The following is a 25,373-nucleotide window of genomic DNA, read 5'->3' as shown; positions in this document are numbered from 1 at the left end:
GTGCCCCCCCCAAAATAAGTGTGTGACTCCTTAGTGTTACGCTTCAATCCTTTCATTTTACCTTCCGCTCCAATCTTTCCATCTCCATCTTTGTCCGCAGCCTGCAGGAATGCTTTGGTCTCCTTATCGGTCAGGTCTCTCCCGTCTGTGGCAAAGGCCTTCAGAACAAACCTGCGCAGAGGCGAGTGAGTCTAACACCTTTCAAACGTCCTGTGTGTTTTCTTTTATTGTTAAAGTTTCAATTACTGAACAAATGTTAAAGGTTACAAGCAAACACTTTTTTTTTGTAGCGTACAAATGAAATATATCGTACTTAAGTTCTTCTTCCTCAATAAACCCGCTATTGTCGGCATCCAGGAGGTGGAAAGCCTTCTTCACATCGTCAGATGCCTTCGCCTTAAGTCCGACCATCTCAAAAAAACTCTTGTGGTTGAATGAGTCGGGAGCTAGGAGAGGATCACAAACATTGAGAGAATATCGATATATTGTGGGAAAATTAGGAATTATTTGCCTGAAATTGACCATCACATCATCATTCATTCACTCTTAAGGTTTTCTTTAGTTGGTAAAATATACACACATATATAGTGCCCAGCATAAATGAATAAACCCCTCATAGATCAAATTCCTATTTCACACAGGATGCTTTACAATAAATAATTTGTGTATAGATCAGCCATTACCAAAGACAAAACTAGAACGAATTTAATATAATAACAAAGAAATAAAGATCATGGTCCTAAAATCAGAACACCCAAATTAATATGTCAGGGAAAATATCAAATACAATTTTAATAAAGGGAAAAAAAGCAAAAGAAAGTAAAAAAGTACATAAATAAAAAGCAGTAGTTTGTAATTATTATTTTTTAAATAACTCATTTGAATTTAAGTGAAGTTTATTTATAAAGTAATTTCAAGAAGATCACATGCTTAAGATTGTTCATGTCTGGTCTTGCATTAGCTTTCGTTTGATTCACCAATTAGACGATTCCTAATTCACTATAAATGATCAGAGATTCTTATCACAATATCTTCATCTTGAAGAATCCCCCCACTCACCCCTACTCCCCCTCCTTTCTAGACACAGAGGCTCATTGTTGCCTCACAGCAAGAATGTCTCTGTTTAAAGTTCCCACCAAACCAGCTAACATTTCTGTGTGGAGTTTGCTCGATCTGCCCATGCTTGCGTGGGTTTTCCCTGGGTTCTCTGGTTTCCTCTCACAGTCCAAAAAACAAGAAACTTAAATAAAATTGAACATACCAAGTTGGCATCATAGTCAAGCTCTTAGCAAGCTGTATATCTCTCCTTAGCTAGCTCTATATTTGTCATTAGTCAGAAATAAGTCGGGGGAGTTCATTGAGATCTACTTGAGCTCAAACTCGTCTCTTGCCCTGCTAACAAGAGGGAGCCCAGGGCTTGAGGATCTTTTAAGCTCAGGGCTCTCTCCCCGGACAACATGCCAAACAAGCCTAATATCAATCATCAGCTAAGTGCTAACTCTTAAATTGAATTTTTTTTCTATTCCTAATGATATTCGGTGCCCTTCGGTGTCTTATTTTAATTAATATAACGATTTAATAAAACAGTTTTTTTAATGCATTAAAATGTATTTTCTACTTTCCCTAAGAAATTGATATAAAAAAAAACAAATATATACACATAACCAGACAAAAGTCTTGTGGCCGATCCAAGAGTTAGGAACAGCAAATAATAACTTGACTTTTACTTGATCATTTGGCATCAGAAGTGGCTTATATGAAATGCAAAGGCCTCTAGATTACACTTATTTTACCAAAATAAAATATGATTATGCTTTGATTTTTAGCTATTTTATTAGGACAGTAAGGTTTGAGTTTGCTTAGACAAAAGTCTTCTCAACAGAAATTATGTACAGTATAGAATATAAGTCATTGTGCAATGGAAAAAAAAAATTATGTATGACTCCCATGAGCTTGGAAGACTGCATCAATACAACTCTGCAATGACTCAAATAACTTCAGAATAAAGTCATCTGGAATGGCAGAGAAGGCCTTCTTGCAGGACTCCCAGAGTTCATCAGCACTCTTTTGATTCATCTTTAATGCCTCCTCCTCCATCCTACCCCAGACATCCTCAATAATGTTTATGTCTGGTGACTGGGCTGGCCAATCCTGGAGCACCTTGACCTTCTTTGCTTTCAGGAACTTAAATGTGGCGGCTGAAGTATGAGAAGAAGCGCTATCCTGCTGAAGAATTTGTCCTCTCCTGTGGTTTGTGTAATGTAATGAGCAACACAAATGTCTTAATAACTCAGGCTGTTTATGTTGCCATCCACTCTGCAGATCACCCCCATACTGAATGTAACCCTATAATTTTCCTTTATCAAACTTGACGGATTTCTGTGGAAATTTAGGGTGCATTTGGGTTCCAGTAGGTCTTCTGCAGTGTTTGTGATTATTGGGATGCAGTTCAACAGATGATTCAATGAAAAAATCTACCTTCAGCCACTTTTCCAAATGATCAACTAGAAGTCAAGTTATTACTTATTGGTCTTACAACTTAGATAGACGATTAGACTTTTGTCAGAAAGTGTGTATATATACAGTATATATAAATGTAATCGTGGATTTCAGATATGCTCTATGATAGCCCTTAAAAATTAGGTGATTTTAGACATTTTACACAAAGTTTTACATTAATTCTAAAATATTAACACATATTTATGAAGGTAATTTTTCTTCAAATCACATTTTTCAGTGTTGTTGTATATTTGGAGGACTTTGGTGTTTTACAATCACCTTTACATGCGTCCAGGGCTTTCTTAATATCATCATGGTTGAGGATGCTGCTCATCGCCATTTCTGCAACTGTAAAAAAGAAGCACAGACAGAAAAAACTAAGAAAAAAAATCAACAGTGATACACTGTATAGTAGAAAAACAACAATGCAGCATAGTAGAGATCAGGACGAGAAGGAATTGATCAAATGCCTTCAAAAAGTCATAAATTATGAACTAGTGTCGAGGGAAGAGAGAAGCTGAACACCTGACATGCGTATATGTGTGTGTGAGACTCTTTTTAATCCGAGAGAAAAACATCTTGCAGGCTTCTACATCTGCCATCTCATCCTGCAATACTAAAGCTCAGATGCCCACAATCCTTTAGTGATTCCACACACGCGGACCCAACATTTACTACCACTCTCTTTCTCTATCCTTTCACAGGCTCAACTAAGCCAATTAAAAAGGTGAAATTAGCATCCGACTGCCTGAGATATAACAGCTATCAGATGTATGCTGATTTCAAATGGTCATCGAGATTGGCTTCGCATCATTAAAGTCTGGCTTCAGTCCAAAGATTCCGAGCCGAGAGGCAGAGATCAAGATCAAAGATTGCTGGAAATATGTTTTTAATCAGCACACATTCACCAAACACTTCCTCAGAAGACCACGCACAGATTTAGACTTTGATAGTAAGTTAATAGACTTTACTACTCAGTTCTTGAACGTTCTTAAAGAGACAGTTAACCATATGTAAATTAATAAAGATATAGTTTTACACAAGATTTGGGTTATGTAGTGCTTAACAAATGTTTTTACTGTTATGATACCTTTAAATTTATTTTTGTCATTTTTATAGCTCTACAAACTTGATAACACTTCCACTATATCAAATATTTATAGTTATAAAGTTTAGAACAATGTTGATTTCAACTTACTATTATGCTACTTTTCTTTGTTTTGGTACGACAATCTTTTCGAAAGCTTAATATGTCATTGTGATCCACACGTCTTCTTATTTCATCTTATTTGTTACTGGGAAAAGATACTGAAGATAAATTTGTTAGACTCAACGTCTTATACAAAGTGTGTAAAGCAATTAAATTCCTCCACACACTTTTTAAAATTACTTTTAAAAAGTTTTTAAACTCCCCTACCAGCCTTTTATGCTGGAATGCTCCACAATCTAAAATATAATGGCTTTTTAATCTTTTTACTTCCTCTATGTTAAGCTTCTTTGACACAATTTACATTGTAAAAATCTTTATAGAAATAAGGATGAATTAATTATATTGACGTCATTCATTAGCCAACATTGAATAACTAGAAACATATTAAAATATTTTCAATTAAATACTTGACAATTTCCATGTTATCTACAGCAGGGAAAATAAGTATTGAACACGTCTTTCTCAGAAAATTTATTTCTAAAAGGTGTTGTTGACTTTAAATGTTCCCCAGATGTTGGTAATAACCAAAGAAATTCATATATGACATAGACATAGACAACAAAACTAATTAGTCTACAAATTAAGTTGTGTAATAATAGGAAGTGACGCGGAAAAAAAAATTGAAAACATGAAGAAAGGGAGGTGTGGAAAGGCAGTGAAAGCCCAGACAGCAGCTGAAATCTCTCAGTAGTTCTTCAGCAACCCTCTGCCCTCGGTCAGTGTAAAATAATATTAGCTGCTTCAGTCCAACATCTACATTACCAGAAGGATGAGGACCAAACCAGAGTGGAAATTTCAGCAAGACAATGATCCAAAACACAGCCAAAGAAACTCTCAAATGCTTTCAGACAAAGAAAATCAAGCTGTAGAATGGCCCAGCAAATCACCAAACTTAAATCCAATAGAAAATACAAATTAAAGATCAGATCTTATAGACAAGACCCACAGAACAATCAAAATTGTTTGAATCAAATCAAAAAGTCTGAAAAAAAAATAATCAAAAAGTCTGAAAAAAAAAAAAATCAAGCAAATCACTTGACTTTATTCTCCGTTTGAGAGGCAAAAGAGAACCCCAAAAAAAGCCTTTTATATAAAGTATTAAATAAGTTTCAGTAGTTCAGTACTTTCTCCTTGTGTTATACCATTCTTATTACACATAACTAATCTTTCAGAATTTTTTTGTTTTGTTTTATATTTATGTTTGTATTGTTTGGGTTTTTACCAAAATCTGGTTAAATCCCATGTCAACAGCTCCTTTAGAAATATTGTACCCAGGAAAACGCATGTGTTCAATACTCATTTTCCCCACTGTTTATAATTCACATGATAGGTAACTCTGCAATATTACCATAATCCAAATCCACAATTTAGGATGACAACAATAAAATTTTACCTGACCAATAAACTTTTAATAGTATAACAATGGAAAATACAATTACTAAAAACATTAGAAATACATCGTCAGCAAATGTAAGAGCCTTAAAAAGATTTCAACACAAGTCACAACTAGCGTATTCATTCTTCAGAAAGTTTTTAGCTGTTCTCTCTGCGTCTTTCTACTTTATTGCGTTGACCGATTGATAGACCTTCACCTGCCCACGGTGAAAAAAATCCACAGGATTTTTTCTATCTGGCGGAAGGCAGGTGCAGGTGCACAGTGAAAGTACAGCTTGTATTTTTGCCTTTAGCTGGCTCCTCAATGCATTGATCTGGATCAGGTGGAGGTCAGATGTGCTAAAACAAGCTTCAGCACTGCTGACTGGAATTCAGCGCGACTGCTGACTGTCCTCAATGACGTCTGGTACAGCGAAACCTTTCTGCTCACTGATTATGTAGAAGTAATGCAAATACAGTGTTTTATAAACTGCAGACACATTCGAGATATACGAATTTTAGATCTATCTGTCTGTCTGTCTGTCCGTCCGTCCATCCGTCCGTCCGTCCGTCCGTCCGTCCGTCCGTCCGTCCGTCCGTCCGTCTATCTATCTATCTATCTATCTATCTATCTATCTATCTATCTATCTATCTATCTATCTATCTATCTATCTATCTATCTATCTATCTATCTATCTATCTATCTATCTTATCAAATGCCTTTCAATATAATAATTTATTATCCTTGCGTTTTCATGTCCCATTTGCTACCACAAACATTCAGTTACAATGGATTTTAATAAGCATCAGACAGAGAAAAGAAATACACACGGACATGAAGACAGGTAGGCTAAATAAAGCAGCAGGTAAATATCATTCCAGTAATACGATATAGAGTATCAGAAACGTCACAGACCACAAAGCCTGAATATTTCCCATACTTTGCTGACTGGATTTGCTCCATGTGCATAAAACCGAGGAGATTACATTGTGCAAACTGAGCAAAATGTTAAATCCGTTCCTTTCTGAACAAAATAACATTTTTCCTTAACTCTCATAAACCTGACACAGACTTTCAGCGAAAAATGCTCTGCTTTGTGACCCTTGATGAATAATTCAACCCTAATGAGAGAAGTTTTTAAACAGGTGCTCATGGACATATTGTTCTAGCTGTGAACATGGACCTCAGCTGAGGTGTCAATGTTATTAATGCAGGTCCTTCATGAGGTCAAAGGTGTGAGACATTGGCAACACAAAGACGAGCGAGAGACAAAATGTCCTAGTTGGTTCCTTTTGTTGTTGTTGTTTTTAGAGGGCTTAACTGCACCTGTTTTAGAAAATAAAACCAAGTCCTGCTCCAGGCTTAGATTAAAGTGTGTCTTAACAGAATCAGCTTTAATCAAAGCACACCGTAAATATCATCCATCTATACAAACGCCTTTTATTTTTTCCTCCTGATTACAGAGATGAGATCGACTGTCTTTGATATCTCTCTTCACCCTCCCATCACTCTTCTGATACACATCTCACTTTAACCATCTCATTCTCTACGTTCCCAGCCTCGTTCATTCTTCTTTGTTAAAATAACTCATTTAGTCAGCATGAAATACATTAGCAAGGCCTTTTTTTGTTATATATATCGTGTTGCTTTATTTGTTTGTTACTTTCAAACAAACTTAGTAAGAGTCTCAAAGTCTAAATTTAAAGATAATATGTTTAGATACTGTAGATGTTAATGTGACCATGCAGTGGACATTTAAATAGTATTTCAATACCAGCCCACAAAGGGTCAAGTGCTATCAAAATGCAACATGCTAACATATCCCAATTTTAGCATAGTATTATGCATTCCAGTGGATATATTCTTCTATTATTAATAAAGAGCATACTTCATGTATTGTACAAGTATATCAGTTAGAACGATATATTTGCATATCAATATCAAGTAAATCAATTAAAGTTAAAAAAATTAAAAATAAAAGAAAGATAATGGGTAGTTGTTCAGTAAAGCATTTTTGTGTGTTCAAAAAATGTTGAGTGTTCAGAGCCTCATCATTCTGCTGCTGCTGGCATTCTAAAAAACATGACACTTCCATTTCCATTAAGTTCCAAAACAACTGAAAAAAATACACTTATCTTGGGGAAAAACAAATATTGGGTGGACAGGACAGATTAAAAGCACTAAATAAGAAACTAAATAATTAAACTACAAACTGTATTAGAAATACACCAAGTACGCTAAAATGTACTTAAGCAAAATGTACTAAAAATTAACAAAAAATGTACATTAAAATGTACTAAAATGTATGTTTAAAAATCACATTTTAAGTTTATTTTCTGTCATGTGAATCAAAATAATTAATTATATAATTTTACGTAATTTTACTAAACATGAACCAACAATGAAAAATATTCCTAAAGTCTTTATTAAATGTTTAAATAAACATAATTATATGTAAAAACTTAAATTGCATTGATAAAAATATATAACTATGGTTAAGTGCGCTGACATATAGCCCCATGGTGCTCACTGCGACCTGAGTTCGATTCCTGGCTCGAGGTCCTTTGCTGGCCCTTCCCCACTCTTATTCCAATACTTTCCTGTCTGTAACCTCCACCAACCTTTCAAATTAAAGGTGAAAATCCCTAAAAATAATAATTATATATAATTACAAAATAAAACAAATTGCGAAAACATAAGGTTATGGCCAGTAATAAATTTTAATTTAAACAAATTATTTTAGTTTTTACCAATAATTATTTGAGAGTGTAGCAACATGAAGCATCATTGTACTTCCGGCGTCCCAAGTTTCACTCCCATCTTATGGAATTTACCCACAAACCCCTTCATTTGCCATTTTGCCATCTCTATAGATGAATTACCAACCTATATCAGACATGACGTCACGCAGGTTCCCGGTTGCAAAAAGAGACCGGTTGCAATAGCAAACATGTTGTGTTGTGCAGTAGGATGCCAAAATCGAAGGTCCAAAAATAGAAACAGTACACCACATTGCTTTAATGTTAACCACAGACGTCTTTGGCAAAAAGGGAGCTGAATGAATTGATGGCCAAATTAAAAATGCTGGACTCTTATATTAGGTACATAAGTTCACGCTATGCTGAATCATACACATTAATCGTTTTTGATTCCAGCAATGATTTCAGCAAAAGCAGTTACATATGGTTAATTAAACTGCGGACACTGAATGCTAAAGATGAAACGTGAAAGTGTAAGTTATTAAGGTGAAGTTGGTTTTATATGCACACATTCATTCAGTGACCACTTGTGACACACTCCCTATGTTATTTACCACGGATTGAATATTCTGTCTGAAATAACCTGTAAGCTTGACTTGAAAACAACATTAACACTGTTTATTTGCCTGTGAACAATGTTGTGCTTTAATGGCAATTAGCTGCTAATTTGATTTCGCTATTTAGAGTTTGCAAATAATACTTTTATGAAATAATATTATTAAGGAGAAAGTCTGAATGTGCGAATCTTATGGGTACCGGCCGTGGAACTCGTAGGCAGATTAAAGTGCCTGAATTATCAGGAGAAACAAATCACTATGAAACTTCAGTGTCTTGCCCCAGGCGCAGCTTAGCATCTCTTCATTAACAGTCATATTACAGCAAACATATCCTCACAAATCATGTTATGCAAAAGTATCCTCACAAATTGTGTTTCGTTTTATCAAACATACAGTTTTGTTCTCTTTGTACAACTATGAAGTCTTCAAATGCTTATACACTGTTTACTCTCTCATTAACACATATAAATATTATACCTTCTGTATTTTTATCAGTAGGACACAGAATACACTTTAAATCCTCTCTGTAGATACCTCTGTGTATATAACCATTTACTATAGACTACTTAACTCACAGAACAATCATGCGTCTGTTATTTGTATCATTTAAATTGTAACAGTTACACTTGACACCAATTACCAATGTTACTCTCTACTCACATAAACTTTATACATTAACAAATATACAACCAATATATACAAATAATAAGTCACGTTCAATTATCACTGAATAAACCAATCAGTAGAGTAACTGAGTAAAATACATATCATTTACTGGGGAGTCAGTTATAACAAACTCAGACCAACTGTCATTTTACTGGTACTTTCATCTGAATCATCTTTTCAATTAACAACTTTAAATAAGCTATTCACATAGGAAATGTGTACTCACATGTTTTTACATGAATTATAATAAACATATTGACTTTTTATGAAACATACCTGAATTATCGAGAGCAACAAAATTGCAAAGAAACTTCAGACTTTCCCAAAGTGCAGCTTAGTAGCATCTGAAGTAAACACAAGTATCGCCATGGTAACCCACAGCGCATGCTTTCTCAACTGTTGATGTTATTTTGTTTCAAATCCAGTCATCAGTAGTGATATTAAATAACTTTTAACAGTATATACATAAATAAATAGATACATTAATGACGAAACAAACATTACTGCTGTGGATACACAATGGTGTATCACATGAATATAAAACTAACTTTACCTCTATGTGTAAGTTCACATACCCTGCCGTACAGGTGTAGTTCGCTGTCAGAATGCAGTAGTTTTGCTTGTTGACGATTACCCAGGGCTTGTATTGCTCCGTCTTCTTTCCTTGTCTTCGGCTAGGCAGAACCACGGTATTTAGCACTACAAAGTTTTAAATCTGGTAATCTTGGAACATTATTTCTTGCACATGACTACACAGAACAAAACTGTTGGCATCCAAAGACTTGTAAGCCTTTAACTTCTCTCTTGTTAAAATCCTTGGAGCTTCAATGAGATTGTATATTTGGGGCTGGATGCTTGGCCATTTCGTCTTATCCAATATTCATTGGCAGGGTGCTATCGCAAATGGATCTGTCAGACGAACTCCGCTCATTTTAACGTTAATTTTACTGAATCACTGTGCTTATCACTGGGTGACAAGCTATTATAATGTGCTAAAAAGATTATGTAAATAACATATATAATATGTAATCAATATATCTTATTTCTAAGACATAAACAAACTCTATATCGCATCGGATGTCATTCTCTCGCAATAAATGTTAGCGCTCCCGCTTTTTTTTTGCCACCTCACTGCGCACGCATCCTGAATGTTTACAATCATGGTAATTCGTCTATACTTTTCTATTACAATAAAGGCTAATACCAAATTGTTAATATTTTTTTAAAAAGTTCTTAGTTTTTAACTACTTTACATGTCAAAGATTTACGTCATGGCAAAAGCCATCATAAAAAATACATTAAAAAGCCATGGTTGTATAAAAATAAATTATTTAATGTTAATATCTAAAAGCAAACTTACCCAGGGAAAAAAGATTGTAGAAAAACAGTGTGTGACCCACTGAATCGCTTATGTTAAATGCCAAATGTCTATTTATATAAATATGAATCACATAATTTGACTGCTAGGGATGGTGCTACAATTCTCTAGAAGATTTTTTTCTTCTTTCTGTCTTTTATGTCTCACTCAGTATGTTTCCCAGAAGGCATCGTTCTTCATGTAAGGCTTTCCCTTTCCTCCCATCTCAAAGTCTTCAATTCCCCTTCCTGAGGGCTAATTTTATCCCTCTCCTTGCGGCTCAGAGAAACCCCGGGACCCTAGAGAATCATCTCTAATCCTGCGGCATCATCAAGTGTAACTGTCAACCCAACAGAGGCAGAGAATGTGGAGACTACAGAAGATGGGGATGAAAGAGAGCTGAGGAATCAGCAATGACAGCAGAGGCTATATCTGAAAGGTGGAGAGATGCTCTTAATGCCCTCATCTCTAGTATATTTGACCTCTAGTCTCAAACCAGACCTTCAAACTGCCTCAAAATGGCAGGGGCAATACTCCTACAGATGACATACTGTCACGTATACTATCGTTTGTGGGGAAAGATTGCTACAAGTTGTAGCTTCCAAACCACTAGACTACATAATTTGACGACATTTAACTAAAGTCAATAGTTTAAACAAACTTTATTAAACTAGTTATTAAAGTTTGAGGACAAACTTTGGCTAAAATAATGTTTCAGATAACAATGTAAACAATTTAAGGACTAAAGCAAGCCAGTAAAAATCTTTAAAGTTGATCCCCGTGATCTGTGGTTAGTAATAGCATGATTCTAGCCTAAATTAGCACGATTGTAGCATGAATTACCATGATTCTTGCATAGATTAGCAGGTTGTTGGCATAACTTTAGCATGCATTAGCATAATTTTTAACAAATTAGCATGTTATTAGCATGAATATAACAAATAACCATGTTGATAGCATGTTGCTAGCACAATTTTAGTATGAATAAGCATGTAACTAGCATGATTTTAGCAAGTTGCTATAATGATTTTAGCTTGACCCTGCTGAAAAATCCAGCTTAAACCAGCCTAGGCTGGTTGGCTGGTTTTAGCTTGTCGACCAGGCTGGTTTTAGAGGTGTTTTGGGCATTTCCAGGCTGGTTTCCAGCCATTTCCAGCCTGGTCTTAGCTGGTCAGGCTGGAAAATGACCAGCCAAATCTAGCTAAAACCAGCTTGACCAGCCTGGTTTAAGCTGGATATAGCTGGTTTTGGCTGGATTACCAGCTTGGCTAGGCTGGTCAAGCTGGTTTTAGCTGGTCATCTCCCAGCCTGACCAGCTAAGACCAGGCTGGAAGTGGCTGGAAACCAGCCTGGAAATGGCCAAAACCCCTCTAAAACCAGCCTGGTCAACCAGCTAAAACCAGCCAACCAGCCTAGGCTGGTTTAAGCTGGATTTTTCAGCAGGCGAATCAGCATGTTTCTAGCATGAACTAGCATGCTGTTAGCATGAATTAGCATGTGCTAGTATATTTCTAGTACGATTAGCCTGTCAGTATGTTAAAACTATTAGCATGTGTTTCTAGACACACAACAGCTACAGTCCAAGGGACAGTTGCTAGAGCAGGGGTTACCAATCTCGATCCTGGAGGGCCGGTGTCCCTGCATGGTTTAGCTCCAACTTGCCTCAACACACCTGCCTGAATGCTTCAAGTATACCTAGTAAGACCTTGATTAGCTTGTTCAGGTGTGTTTGATTAGGGTTGGAGCTAAAATCTGCTGGACACCGGCCCTTCAGGAACAAGTTTGGTCACCACTGTGCTAGAGTGTTGTTAGTGGTTGTTAGGGCATGGCTAGTAAGTTTAAGTTTGAATCATCAGTGATTGACTGCTGGCCAGACTAAGTTAAATGATGTCTGACTTAAGTCTGTAGGACAGTCTGATGCAGAGTTATGAGCTCACAAAGTTTGACCAAATGCCAACCAAAAATCGAAAGTCGGATCAGTTAGAAAAGGTGTAGCAACCCAAGTCAGACCAGTTTGAAGGTCTGACGAAAGTTTGAACGATATAGCTTGAAAGGCTTATAATGAGATACTGATATTTGATCATTTTAAATTAGTCTCAGAAGAAGAAGAAGTTTAAGTGAGATATTGTAACAGTATGGAGGCTAGCATAGTCACATAATCAGCAAATGTCTATTATGTTTGGTAGGGTTGTGACTAAAAGGGTAATCTTGATGGATTAGAAGTCCACTTTCCCACCTCCTTTTCATAAATGGCTGACTGAAATGGTTGCAGCTCTTCAGAGTGAAAGAATTCGGTTTGCTAGGGCAGATGCATCTAAAAACATTGAAAACAAAAATCTGGGGCCTCTTTCTTGCATATCTTTTTAAGAGTTTAATGTAAGGCACTTATGATTCATGGACAATTTCACTATTTTCCACTTCATTTTCAATGTTTTGAGTTTGATCAAGGAAAACTCGTATATTATTTACTCTATGGTGCATGTTTGGTTCGACTGGTACTTGCTTTTTGTTTAGTTTTTGCTTTTTTAAATTATTAATTTGTTTTTTTATTAATTGACTTATTAGTTTTTGTATTTTTTTCTTTATCTTTTATATAAAAAGTATTATAGATTGTATACATGTTTTTTGTTTAAAATGAGTTCAAGCAACACAGTTTTTAAGTTTTTTGGAACAACTTAATTGTTTTATGTTCAAAACACTTAAATTTGTAAAAATGATTAAGTTAACCTAATCAGTTTGTGCTGGGACAACATAGGAATTGTTTGGAACCTAACTTTTTTTTTACAGTGAATGTTAATACGAGAATTTAAATATACTTAAAATTGTACTAATTTAAATATTAATTACAAAATTATTTACAATCGGTGAAGAGTATTTATATAACACAAAAATTATGCAGAATACGGGCTAGACTGGTGTTAGCAACCCTAGCAATTCTTATGTACATGAGGTACGCGATGATAAAATGTACAATGAATGCAATGTAAGCTTCTTTGGATGAAAACAAATGCTACTTCTAAAATAAATGACTGTTGCACCGCTCACTCAGCGGCAGGGTGACAGAAACAACAGCAAAGTAGCAATTTGTCCTATTTGTTGGAAAAATGAGCTTGTTATTGGAAAATGTACATTCAAAACAGATGAGCTGTTGTCATGCTGCAGAAAATGTCCTTTTGTTGCTAAAAGAAAATTCAACAGTCCTCAAATGCATTTTTAAGCAAATCATTAAACAACATTGGATTGCTCTTTGGCCAACTGAAAATAAAAAATCTTAGGCGGCTAATAATAGTGACCCATTTTTTAGCCAAACTTAATAGAAAAAATATACTGTGAAAAAAGATTGCCACCAAATTAACACACTAAAATGATTTATGAAAGTTCATGACAATGAAGACTGAACTATACGATTCTGAAATATCAGAATAGTCTTTACAGAATAATTTTAACTTCAAATTTCAATTTGAAATCAGAATAATTTTCAGCTAGCACCTAAACACTTTTAGGTAACACTTTATTTTAATGGTCCATTTTAGTATTAGTAGACTGTCTGCTTAATATCTGTTGATACTGCTCATTCAACAGACATTTAATTGACTATAAGAAACTTTGCAAATACATGTCAGCTTACTCTAACCCAAACAGTATACTTATAATCTATTGAGAATTAGTTGACACGTAGATGCAATGTTACTTAAATTCAACAAATGAACCATCAAAATAAAGTGTGACCAATTTTAATGTAGCCTTGATGAGTGTGCTTTCAAAAAATCTCTTGGCAATTTGTACTGTAACTTTTAGATTTAGTGACTAATTCATATGGTGACATTCATACAATTTAGTATGATTTGCTTATCCCGCAATGAAGGTGGGGTTTTACATTTTCACAGGACTGAACTCGTATGTATTTGTATAAATAAGCCACTAAACTGACAAAACGTAAAATAGTTACGTTTCCTTGTGAGATAAGATTGTCAAAACCAAGAAAATATGATTGTATTTAACAAAAGTATAAACACAAAGTGATGTCTAATACTCTTATTCATTAATTCATTCATTCATTTTTCTTTGGTTTAGTCCCTTTATTAATCTAGGGTCGCCACAGCCGAATGAACCACCAACTTATCCAGCATATGTTTTACGCAGCAGATGCCCTTCCAGCTGCAACCCATCACTGGGAAACCCAAACACACTTATTCATACACATACACTACGGCTTACCCAATTCACCTGTAGTGCATGTTTGGACTTGTGAGAGAAACTGGAGCACCCGGAGGAAGCTCATACGAACACAGGGAGAACATGCAAACTCCTCACAGAAATGCCAACTGACCCAGCCGAGACTCGAACCAGTGACCTTCTTGCTGTGAGGCGACATCGCTACCCATTGCACCACCACGCTGCCCAATCTACTCTCATAATAACTCTAATTTTGACAGAGTGTTGTGGTAATTTCTTGTAGTGATCATCTCAGCTCTTGAAAATGCAATGAGACAGCCTTCAAAATGTGGAATGGCAACTCCCTAGGCAGTGTGCTGACTAACGAACAAGGGAGGAGATTGAAACACACCCTAAAGCCTTATTGAAGACACTGAGGGAAGGAGAACGCAGTGAACAAGAGCACGTCTTCAACAACAGGAGGAAGGGATGTACAGAGAGACTTCAAAGGCATTGAGAGAATGAGAAACAAAGGAAAGCAGTCCAGCGCTGGAGAGGAACAGAGGAGTGAGATGTGTTTCAAACAGTACAAATGCCTCATCTCATTCTGGTAGCAGAATTCAGAACTTGTATCCATTGTTGTCTTTTTGCATGTATTGCCTTATTCTTCACGTATAAGCAGGTACAGCCATTGGAAATTTTTTGGCTTCCAGATTGATTTTTTAGATGTAAAAATAGCTTGATATGCTGCGTGATACTGCAAACCTCACTGCCAGCTAGCGTTTCAGAGGTGTTATTGCAGAGCAACACAAATAATCATTCCACACAGAAGTATAAAGTACATTGTAAAACCCCAAAAATGAAGAGAACTCAAACCAACTGAGTACTGTAAAACCCAATAGGTTAAGGTAACTCAAACCGTTTGAGAAAACCGATTGCTACAAACCATTTGATAAAAAAAAAAAAAATCTATACGAGTACAGTGAACTTACTTCATTTAAGCTGAAGTAATGAGGTATTTTATTACCTCATTACCTTCAACACTGAGGTCAAAACTCTTTTCAAATGAGTAGAACTAACTTTCCGTCAATTTTAAGTTAACTACACTCATTTTATTTGATAAAGCTGACTGTTGGGTTTTACTGTGAATAAGTCTTAATTTGCCAGCTTGACTTGCATAAAATCATTTAATGTCTGTCATTATTTTGTAATGCATAACTAATTGTTCATAACTGGTTGCCAGTGTGCCTGCTGTTGTTTATACCTAATAATTATTTTTAAAACATTTAGTGTTATATATATAAAGCTTAATGTGATCAAGTCTTTAGTTAGACAAAAGCCTCAAGTGCAGTTCATTACACGCTATTGACCTCTTTAGTTTTTCTGATTGTTTCAGAACTTCTGTTTCAATTGTCTATATGGGAAAAATGACTATAAACTGCAGAAAATGGTCAAAATACTTGCTCTTCAAGCATGTGTGTTTATGGCTCTACATAAAAAGAAGAAGAAAAAACTATCAGTTTTTATGTTCGTCTGCGTTGATTTTTTTTGCGGGTATTTTGTTTTATTTTAAAGGCTACAAGTTGCTAAAACTTGCTCATTCAGAGGTGGAAACCAGTGGACATGCTTTATGTAATCATAAACGTAAACACAAAACAAAAGTTTCCATCTGGAGCTCTATCATGGGTCTCAACAATTGTAAACACTCGCTCGATCAGGCTTGTGGTTCTCAACACCACCCACACTTGTCACAGATACCAAGTGGACCAGTCAGAGCTTGCACTATACGGCATTGCGACGTGTAGTTACATTTTGTGAAAGGTGAGCATCAGCCTATGCGACCGCACAAAGGCTGCACCAAAGCATGCTCTCCCCGCAGAAGTATAAATCAGCCTTTAGTCTAAAAATAAAAGTACCTCATGTATCTAGTGCTAGCTTTAGCATCTTTGTGCTACAATACACTGATTGCAAATGCTAAATTCACTGTTTGATTAGATAAAGTTACAGACGCTGGAATGAGGATATCTGATGGTTACAAGGGGGCCAGGCAAAAAAGAGGACCATAAACTATAAATATATTGCTGTATTTAGTCAATATGGACAGAAATATATTAATCATTAATTTTAATATTAAAAGTAATTGTGCTTAATGTGAACGTGCCTTAAATGTTGAAAACCCAAAACTGTAAATGCTACCATAATGAAAAAAGTGAAATTCTGAGCGGCCGTCAGATAGCATTACATGGGTACATAAAATGTGCCAATAGATCTGTGTATAACATGTAAAACTGGAACATGAAGGAATATTCCTAAAGCAGTTAATGTAAACAACATTATAATATTGTGTTGTTAAGAATAAAGTAAATTATTATTTAGATGGTTTGTTTGTTGAATTGAAGTTACATTGCATCTACATGCCAACTAATTAGACTCTTAGGTTGGGGTTAGGGTTAGTGTAAGTTGACATGTACTTGCAAAGTTTCTTATAGTCAACAGACTTATAATGTCTGTTGAAGGAGCAGTTTCAACAGATATTAAGCAGACAGTCTACTGATACTCAAATGGACCATCAAAATAAAGTGTTACCAATATTTAGATCACTGATCACTGATGTCCATGTTAAAGTACCCATGACCAGACCAAACCAAATCAAATCTCAATGACCGACCACAAACCTAATAAACAAAGATCAAGGATCAAATTCAAACATTTAACAATTCCAGTCTTCCTAAATAATTTGTAGAACTAAAATGTGTAGAGGAATGCGCACAGGCCCTGAAAAGGACATAAACAAGAAAGGCAAACTTTGTTTTGATACGCTGGATTTGGTCTGGTAGTTTCATACAGCCTCTTCCAGTCTATAATGTCATTAGCATTATTCAGTCAACAACACTGACAAGAAAATGAGAAAACCCACTGACTGCGCTTCATTTATTTCTTTGTTTACTAGTGCTGATTGTTTGCTTTAATTATTACTCGGAGCCATGTTTATTTAATTGAAAAATAATTGAAAACTACATGCCATCATTTCAATAGTTGTTTTTTAGATTGCAATAATTTATTAATTAAATAAGAGGCGTTTTATGAATTATTATATTTGTTGTAGTAATTGTGAAACATAATTTGGTTTTGACTTTTAATAAGACCAGCCAGTCTAGATCTGTCCAGACTGCATGTCCATAAAATGAACACAATTTGAGATACATAATGAGATATTTTTTGTTAATTTTATTTATTTCTAAAAACTTTAAACAAAAAATTTTATATATAAGTCTCATCAAGCCTCTATTTATACAACTATAATTAATAATAATATAGTATATGTAACATGTTTCTAGCAGGTATTAGCATTCAATCGCACAAATTAGCATGGTGTTAACATGAAAATAATTATGATTTTACATTATGACAATACCATAATGTAAAATCATAATTATTTTCTTTGACTATCAAAGTAATTAGGATTTTATAGTAATTGTTAAAAATAAAACACAACACAGAACAAAAAATAAACTGCACAATACAATTAAGCTCAAAATGATCATTTTTCAGCCTGATCACACAAGAAAACGTAACGATTTTATATTTTGGCTATACCTGGTGGCTTCACTAACCTGTGTTCATATGAGTTCAATGAAGTTCAATGAACGTAGGATATTGTATGATTTTTAAAAGAAGACATGGCATCAAACCCCACCCCTAAACAGTAAAGTCTAGGATACAACTGAGGATACGCACACCAATATACTGTAGCATCATTTTTGTAACACTGTATAACAATAATTCATATTTTTATAGTACTATGACAGTTGGGTTTATGGTTGGGTTGGGCGTTAATAAAATACAATTTATTGGTTTAATAAAAAAATGTATTTGTTATTTAATAGATAACATAAATAATACTCGGTACAGCTGCTTTTTTTTACAGTACTGTGACCGTTGGGTTTAGGATTGGGGTAGGGGTAAACATTAACAAAATACATTTAATTATTTATTAATTTAATTTAATTATTAATTTATTAATTAATTTAATTTAAAAATTTTAATTTAATAAAAATTCATTCATTCATTCATTCATTCATCTTCATCTGCTTTTTCGGGGCGGGTCACAGGGGGCAGGAGTCTCAGGAGCCCAAAACCCCAAACTTCCCACTCTGTACTTCCTCCAGCTCCACCGGGAGGATCCAAAAGCGTTCCCAGTCCAGCTGAGAGACATAGTTTCTCCAGTGTGTCCTGGGTCTTCCCAGAGGTCTCCTCCCAGAGGGACATGCTTGAAACACCTCCTTTGGTAGGCATCCAAGAGGATTGCTAGATGCTAGATTTCTCTTGATGTGGAAGAGCAGCGGCTCTACTCCGAGCTCCTCCCACGTGACAAAGCTCCTCTCCCTATCTATAAGGGTGCGCCCTGCCACCCTGCAGAGGAAACTCATTTTGGCCGTTTGTAACCAAGATCTTGTCATTTCAGTTAGAACCCAAAACTCATGACCATAGGTGAATTTGGAACGTAGATTGACCGGTAAATCAAGAGCTTTGCCTTTCGGCTCAGCTCCTTCTTCACCACAATGGACCGGTACATCGACCATATTACTGCTGCCGCTGCACCAATCCACCTGTCAATCTCACGTTCCATCCTTCCCTTACTCGTGAACAAAAGATATTTTGAAAAAAGATATTTGAACTCCTTCACCAGGGGTAAGGACTTTTCTCCATGGCAAACAACCTTTTGACGGAAAATCAAACGCTCTTGGGACATGGAATAATAAAATACAATAAAAGGGAATTTTAATAAATAATATAAATAATTCTTGTTAACTTCTGGCTGCAACCATAACTGATCTAACAACAACCCTTAAACCGAACTGTTAAGCAAATCATACTAAATTATACAAATGAGATCGTACAAATTTAGCAGAATTAGCGCTAAATTAAAAACTTATAAATAACCATGAAATTGTGTTGCATATATTTTAGTGTAGAATTACAGTATTAATATTTATACAATCAAGGGCATAGAATTGGCATGAGCAGAGTGGACATGTCCTCACCAATATCCACCAATAACTGAAATGTCCCAATAATTTAATCAACTTCAGAATAAAGTAATGCAAAATTTATCTTTATTTATACCTCCTTAAAGTCTGCCTGCAGTAAAATCATGTAAATTGACTTTTGCAGCATAGGAAGTGATTGTTATTTGTATTATTAAATTTTTATCTTTATTCATGCTTTTAGAAGTGTGGAACCGAATTTGCGCTGTTCGATATATGTGCTCTAGGGATGTTTGTCCCCACCAATATCAAGAGCGAATCTACCCCCTTTTCAAACAGTAACCTACACAGAGTTTTTTTCTGCATGGCTTAAAATGATTCTTAATCAAAATTATTCATTATACTTGTAATTTTATCAAGTAGAACATTATCTTTTTTTTAATGGCAACAATAAATGTAATTAAATGCATGACCAGTCTGTTGGTAGCTGTGAATTGTCAAAAAGTGGTACAAAATCTCTATCCAAAAACCCCACATACTTCATCTTAACGAGCACATGTCACTCCGCTGCTAGTCCGTTTGCACTGGCTGCCAGTTGCTGCTCGCATCAAATTCAAAACTCTGATGTTTGCCTACAAAGTGACTTCTGGCCTAGCACCTTCTCATCTGCACTCACTTCTGCAGATCTATGTGCCCTCCAGAAACTTGCGTTCTGTGAATGAACGTCGCCTCGTGGTTCCATCCCAAAGAGGGAAAAAATCACTTTCGCGAACGCTCACGCTCAATCTGCCCAGTTGGTGGAATGAACTCCCTAACTGCATCAGAACAGCAGAGTCACTCGCTATTTTCAAGAAACGACTAAAAACTCAACTATTTAGTCTCCACTACACTTCCTAATCTGCAATTGCCTCTCTGAATATCACACTAACTGTACCAAAAAAAAAAAAAAAAAAAACTACTAATACTTCCCTTCTTAGACTTTACTGACCTGAAACTTGCCTTTAGTACTTATTCATTGTTGCTCTTAGTTGTGTAAATTGCTTCCTTGTCCTCATTTGTAAGTCGCTTTGGATAAAAGCGTCTGCTAAATGACTAAATGTAAATGTAAATGTATCTTTAAGTTTTAATCGTAAAGCTAGTTTCAAAGTACATCTCTTAAAAATAAGTTGATCATGTGATCACGATGAAATCAGGCACACTTGATAAAATGGAAGTGAAAGAACATCCAACTAATGGAACATTCTGCATCTCTCACATGCCACACAGGAACAACATGACACACAGAGAGACTGGTTCATAACCGCACGCCTCTGGCAGCTTTATAATAGGAATACAGTATTCACTGACAGAAATGCAGTCGCACACACTTTTTATTCATACTGTCTCAGAGATCAAGAGAGAAAAAGAAACAAAAAGCAAATCATAAGAGACTTTGCTTTCATCAAAAATGAACACAGGGGAGAGAAGGAAACACAAATATTCAACAACAAATAACAGTGAAAAATGTCGCTGGAGGTTGAAAGGAGACATTTTGTAAGTTTTAAGCAAGGTCAAGTTTGAAGACCTTTAACAACAAGTGCAACTGTGCTGAAGACTGAGAGGCGTTTCTCTCCCACTGTCTTTTAAAACTGATCGGCTGCTGTTTTTCAAAGTAAGTTGGAATAGATATACTTCACCATGCTTCATGAATTTTTAATGCCTCTGCTTTGGGAGAGTCAAGGTTTTTAGAGCAGTTTGTGTATTTAGAGGTGAAAACACAAAACACAATTTCAGTGGGAGGCATATAGTAGACCTAAACAAATCACACTCATTTAAAAACACTATAATTGAATAACATTATTAAAACAAGCATTGCTCCCACACATATAATTATTGAGCCAATTTAATTCATAAATTAGATTTAGATTAAATACGTAATTAATTAAAATATATAGCCTAAGTGTTTTTTTTTTTGTTTTTTTCTAATTCGGGGTACACATTTGAGTGACCATAATTATCAGTGGACAAATTAATAAGTTTAAAACTTCCCAGAACTGAGTATGTGATTTTTCTATAAACAACATTAATAGAGTTAATGTTTAACTTCCATAGTATGGGATGATGTTGAAGCAAAGTCTGAAAAGTTTTCAAGAAAAATTGTTATAAAAAAGCATGTGTACACATGTTCAATAAAAGGAATACAGCACAATTTATCTACAGTATATATATATATATATATATATATATATATATATATATATATATATATATATATATATATATATATATATATATATATATATATATATATATATATATATATATATATGTATATATAACTATATATTAATTACTGTATGCAAAAAGCTGTCTGTTCAATTGAAATTGAATTGAAGTATTAGGTTAAATTAGAATGAAATTTTTTTTTTTTTAAATGAGCGTAGGCCTTTGAATCACGGCTATTTCCGCCAAATACAAATAAACCGACAACAGAGAATGATTTACATGTGGGCTCTCTCAGTTTGCTTGTTCATTTCTGAGTGAAACAAAGCTCAATCGTCAGGGAATCAGGCGCTTTTAAACTTGTTTATAGTCAATGTGTCCGCACAAGCCTCAGCTCACGAAAGTGGTTAATATAGTGGTAAGCGTCTAATCTGCTCACCATCCACTTAAAATCAACAAACGGAGAGCAAACTGTTAAAAAGCAGACAAGTTTTAATGTATCTGGGCTAGAATTGTAAAAATTATAAACCAAAGTCCCTATTATCTAAACAATAGTGGATAAAATTATATTTCATCCCTTGTTTATTATTTGCATACAAGCTCGGCTTCTTGTCATTTCTACAAATCCTCTAGAGTTAAACAGTTGACAGCCAATTTTTAATTTCTAGGGTGATATGGATAGGCATCCTCTTTAGAATACTATACTCTCATTAGTATCTGTATGCCATGCTATGGCATTAAAGTTCCTTGATAAACACAATTAGGCATTTTACATTATCTTCTGCTTCAGGTTAATCCATACCAACGGTAAAAAGAAATGCAGAAATGACTCCAGATTTAGAAACAACAAGCCAGTTGTGAAAGCAGCCCTGGATCAAAGGGAATTACAAAGATGAGCTGCTAAAGAGAGCTGTTTTGCCAGGGGGTTGTAAGGTGTTCTGTGTGGTTTTGCCCCTTTAGTATAACACCTACCCTTTCTGTGTCAGTGATTCCAGCATTGGAGGTTGGTACTCTAATGAGGAGGCTAAAGACCACACCCTCTAGCGTCTGTTGCAAGAGCACCTCTTGAAATTAGGGGAGCATGGTTTACCCTCACAACACGCTTCAGCTGGCCTTAGTCACAGCTGCAACACTACTGGGGTTGCTAATATTTTTAAGCCAAGTGATTTAAAGCATATCATAGGTGTTTTCCATAGATATATACACTAGATATCGCATACGGACCCTTAGCATGCCTCAATGGCGCCGCCACATTTGTACAGTGCTCCCAGGACTAAATTATTCAACCGCACTAGTCAAGAATAAAGCCAATCTGAAGATGCTTGACTTACAGCGTATGGGTGTAGTAACATGCAAACAAAGAAAACTAAGAATAAATACAGAACATTTCATAGGTAAAATTTCGTTTTTTATGTTTTTGCATGTTACGAACTTTTGTACTCAACAGGTAACGTTATTGATGATAAAACAGCCACTTACTGGACTAAACACAAGGCACAGTAGCACCAACTTGCTACTCGCTAGCTCCCTCTGTTAGAATTAAAAGTGAAAGCACGAGAGGGGGTGTGTTTCACGACATGGATTAGATCAAATTTAACAGGTAGGGAGGATAATGCATTTCCGTGCATGCAAACACACACGTTTTGTTGTATCCATCGATGTAGAAAAGTAATATTAAATTATAATAAGTTATAGTAATTTTCCACCAGGAAAACTATTTATGGCTCTAGATTGCCAGTCCTCTGCACCTTGGTCCCACATTCATTTCAATGGAGCGCTACCCTGTACTAAAATGGTGGCTCTGTTGACACATTCCTCCCAATAGACAACAGCATAGTCGACATCTAATGTTAAAGTCTATAGGTCTTTTCTAAGTCACTGGTATATGTTAGGTGATCTGGATGCTGCCAAACCACTGTTAACCCCTACAAAATGTTCTTGTGGTAATCTTGTGGTCCTGCAACAGCATATATACACCACACAACAAATAACCTGAGCTAAATATGACAGGATTTACTACAACACTTTCTATTGTAGGATATTATATTACCATTAGATGCCATATGTGTTGTTTTTGTGTGGTTATGCCAACATATTATGAAAGCAATTATAAATGCAGCCATCAACAAAGCTCTAAAAATATCATAATTTATTAATAAAATGCCATTATATCGCATGTGAGGTTTCTACTGGCTCTTCGATGGATTACCAAAGTGTTACAACAAAAATTTACAGGAATATTACATACCAAACAAAAAATCATATGGCAAAGCTTCTGAAAGAGCACAACAGTACTACACAACTATGTATTTTTGTGGTACTTTGATGGTTTATCATGATTTATCATCATCTAAGACATGGTTTGTCATTACTAAATACTTTTAAACATCTTAAGAAATCCTGAAATCCTCTGATTGGTTTCAAGACCGTTTCTATGTGATTGGTAAGGTGTTCACTCTTAGAAATCTATTACATTTTGGTTTACTAACTAATTTACTTACACTAAACAGTGATAAAGCTGCAAAAATACCAGAACACCAATATTTTTTCCTTGTGTGTTACTGCATAAATAAAAGGCAGAACAATCAGGAAAATCTAGGAATGAGTGAATAATTGGAGGTCACAAGATTATAAAAAAGAGGGGAAAAAGGACTGAATCTTCTGCTTAACAGGCTCTTGTATTGAAAAGGGCCCAAATGCTCCCTCTAGCAATACAACCCTCTCCATGCAAAGCTTTGGACGTGCAAGATGAAGACTGTGAATTGGAAATCATGAAAGACACATCTTCAGCTGAGCCCAGAAGGAGAGTTTTACATTAAAGCAAGCTCAGCCATCCATCAATTTTAGCAAAACGCAGCCGCATGTGAGCAAATACAAAGGCCACAGCAATCTATTAGAGACAACATCAGTGCGAGTCTATTAATGCTTTGAATTGAAAAGTGGAAACTTAAGAATATATTTGTAGTAGCTATGAGCGAACCTGAAGAAAGACACTGAATAGAAACGGATAAAAAAAGAAGCTCTTTAGAGTCCATTAGGGACTCTGACTTTAGTCTAAAAACAACAATCAGTTTAACCTTCTGGGTCTCAGCTAATATGTATTTAAGTTTTTGCAGCTTTAAAAACATGAACAGTAAAAATAAATAACACTCACTACAGTCAGAAAGACGCTCTCACTGGTCCGTTGTAATTTGACCATATTCTTTAGAGATTTACAGCTATCTATTTTCATATTTCTTTTTTGGAAACTATCAAGCCCATATGTTTTAAGTCGGTGTCTACAATGATTAGTGTTATGAAATTAAATAATATATTTTTTTAATTACTGTGCATACTTGGCATATTCATATTCTTATCAATTTACAGACTTTTTATAATTTGATAAAAATATTAATGAATATTAATGCTTTTACTACAACTACTACCACTACATCTGCTACTACTACTACTACTACTAAGTAATGTTACTACCAGTACTATTAGTATTAATGTTAATGAAAGTAATACGACTACTACTACTACTACTGCTAAGTAATGTTACTACTAATACTATTAATATTACTATTAATAAAAATACTATTACCACTACTCCTACTGCTACTAAT

The 25,373-nt window shown here is 35.2% G+C and overlaps 1 protein-coding gene across 8 annotated transcripts in view; it reads right to left on the bottom strand.

Moving 5' to 3' along the window:
• pvalb6 (parvalbumin 6) overlaps positions 1-25,373 on the bottom strand; it is a 137,443-nt gene that overhangs the window by 1,695 nt on the left and 110,375 nt on the right. For 6 of the 8 annotated variants that reach the window (XM_087242379.1, XM_087242380.1, XM_087242382.1 and 3 more), the window contains 3 exons: positions 2,779-2,847; positions 314-446; positions 62-171 (listed from right to left, as the gene is read on the bottom strand). In XM_087242379.1, the coding sequence (XP_087098505.1) occupies positions 62-171; positions 314-446; positions 2,779-2,847 (312 nt within the window). Of the gene's footprint in view, positions 1-61; positions 172-313; positions 1,716-2,536; positions 2,848-9,342; positions 9,413-25,373 lie in introns of those variants that run through there. The other 2 variants (XM_087242381.1, NM_001430919.1) reach the window with 2 other exon arrangements.

The sequence above is a fragment of the Danio rerio genome, chromosome 3 (genome assembly GCF_052040795.2).
Source record: "Danio rerio strain M-AB ecotype USA chromosome 3, GRCz13ab, whole genome shotgun sequence".
NCBI lineage: Eukaryota > Metazoa > Chordata > Actinopteri > Cypriniformes > Danionidae > Danio > Danio rerio.
This window is presented reverse-complemented; position numbering and strand designations above follow the sequence as displayed.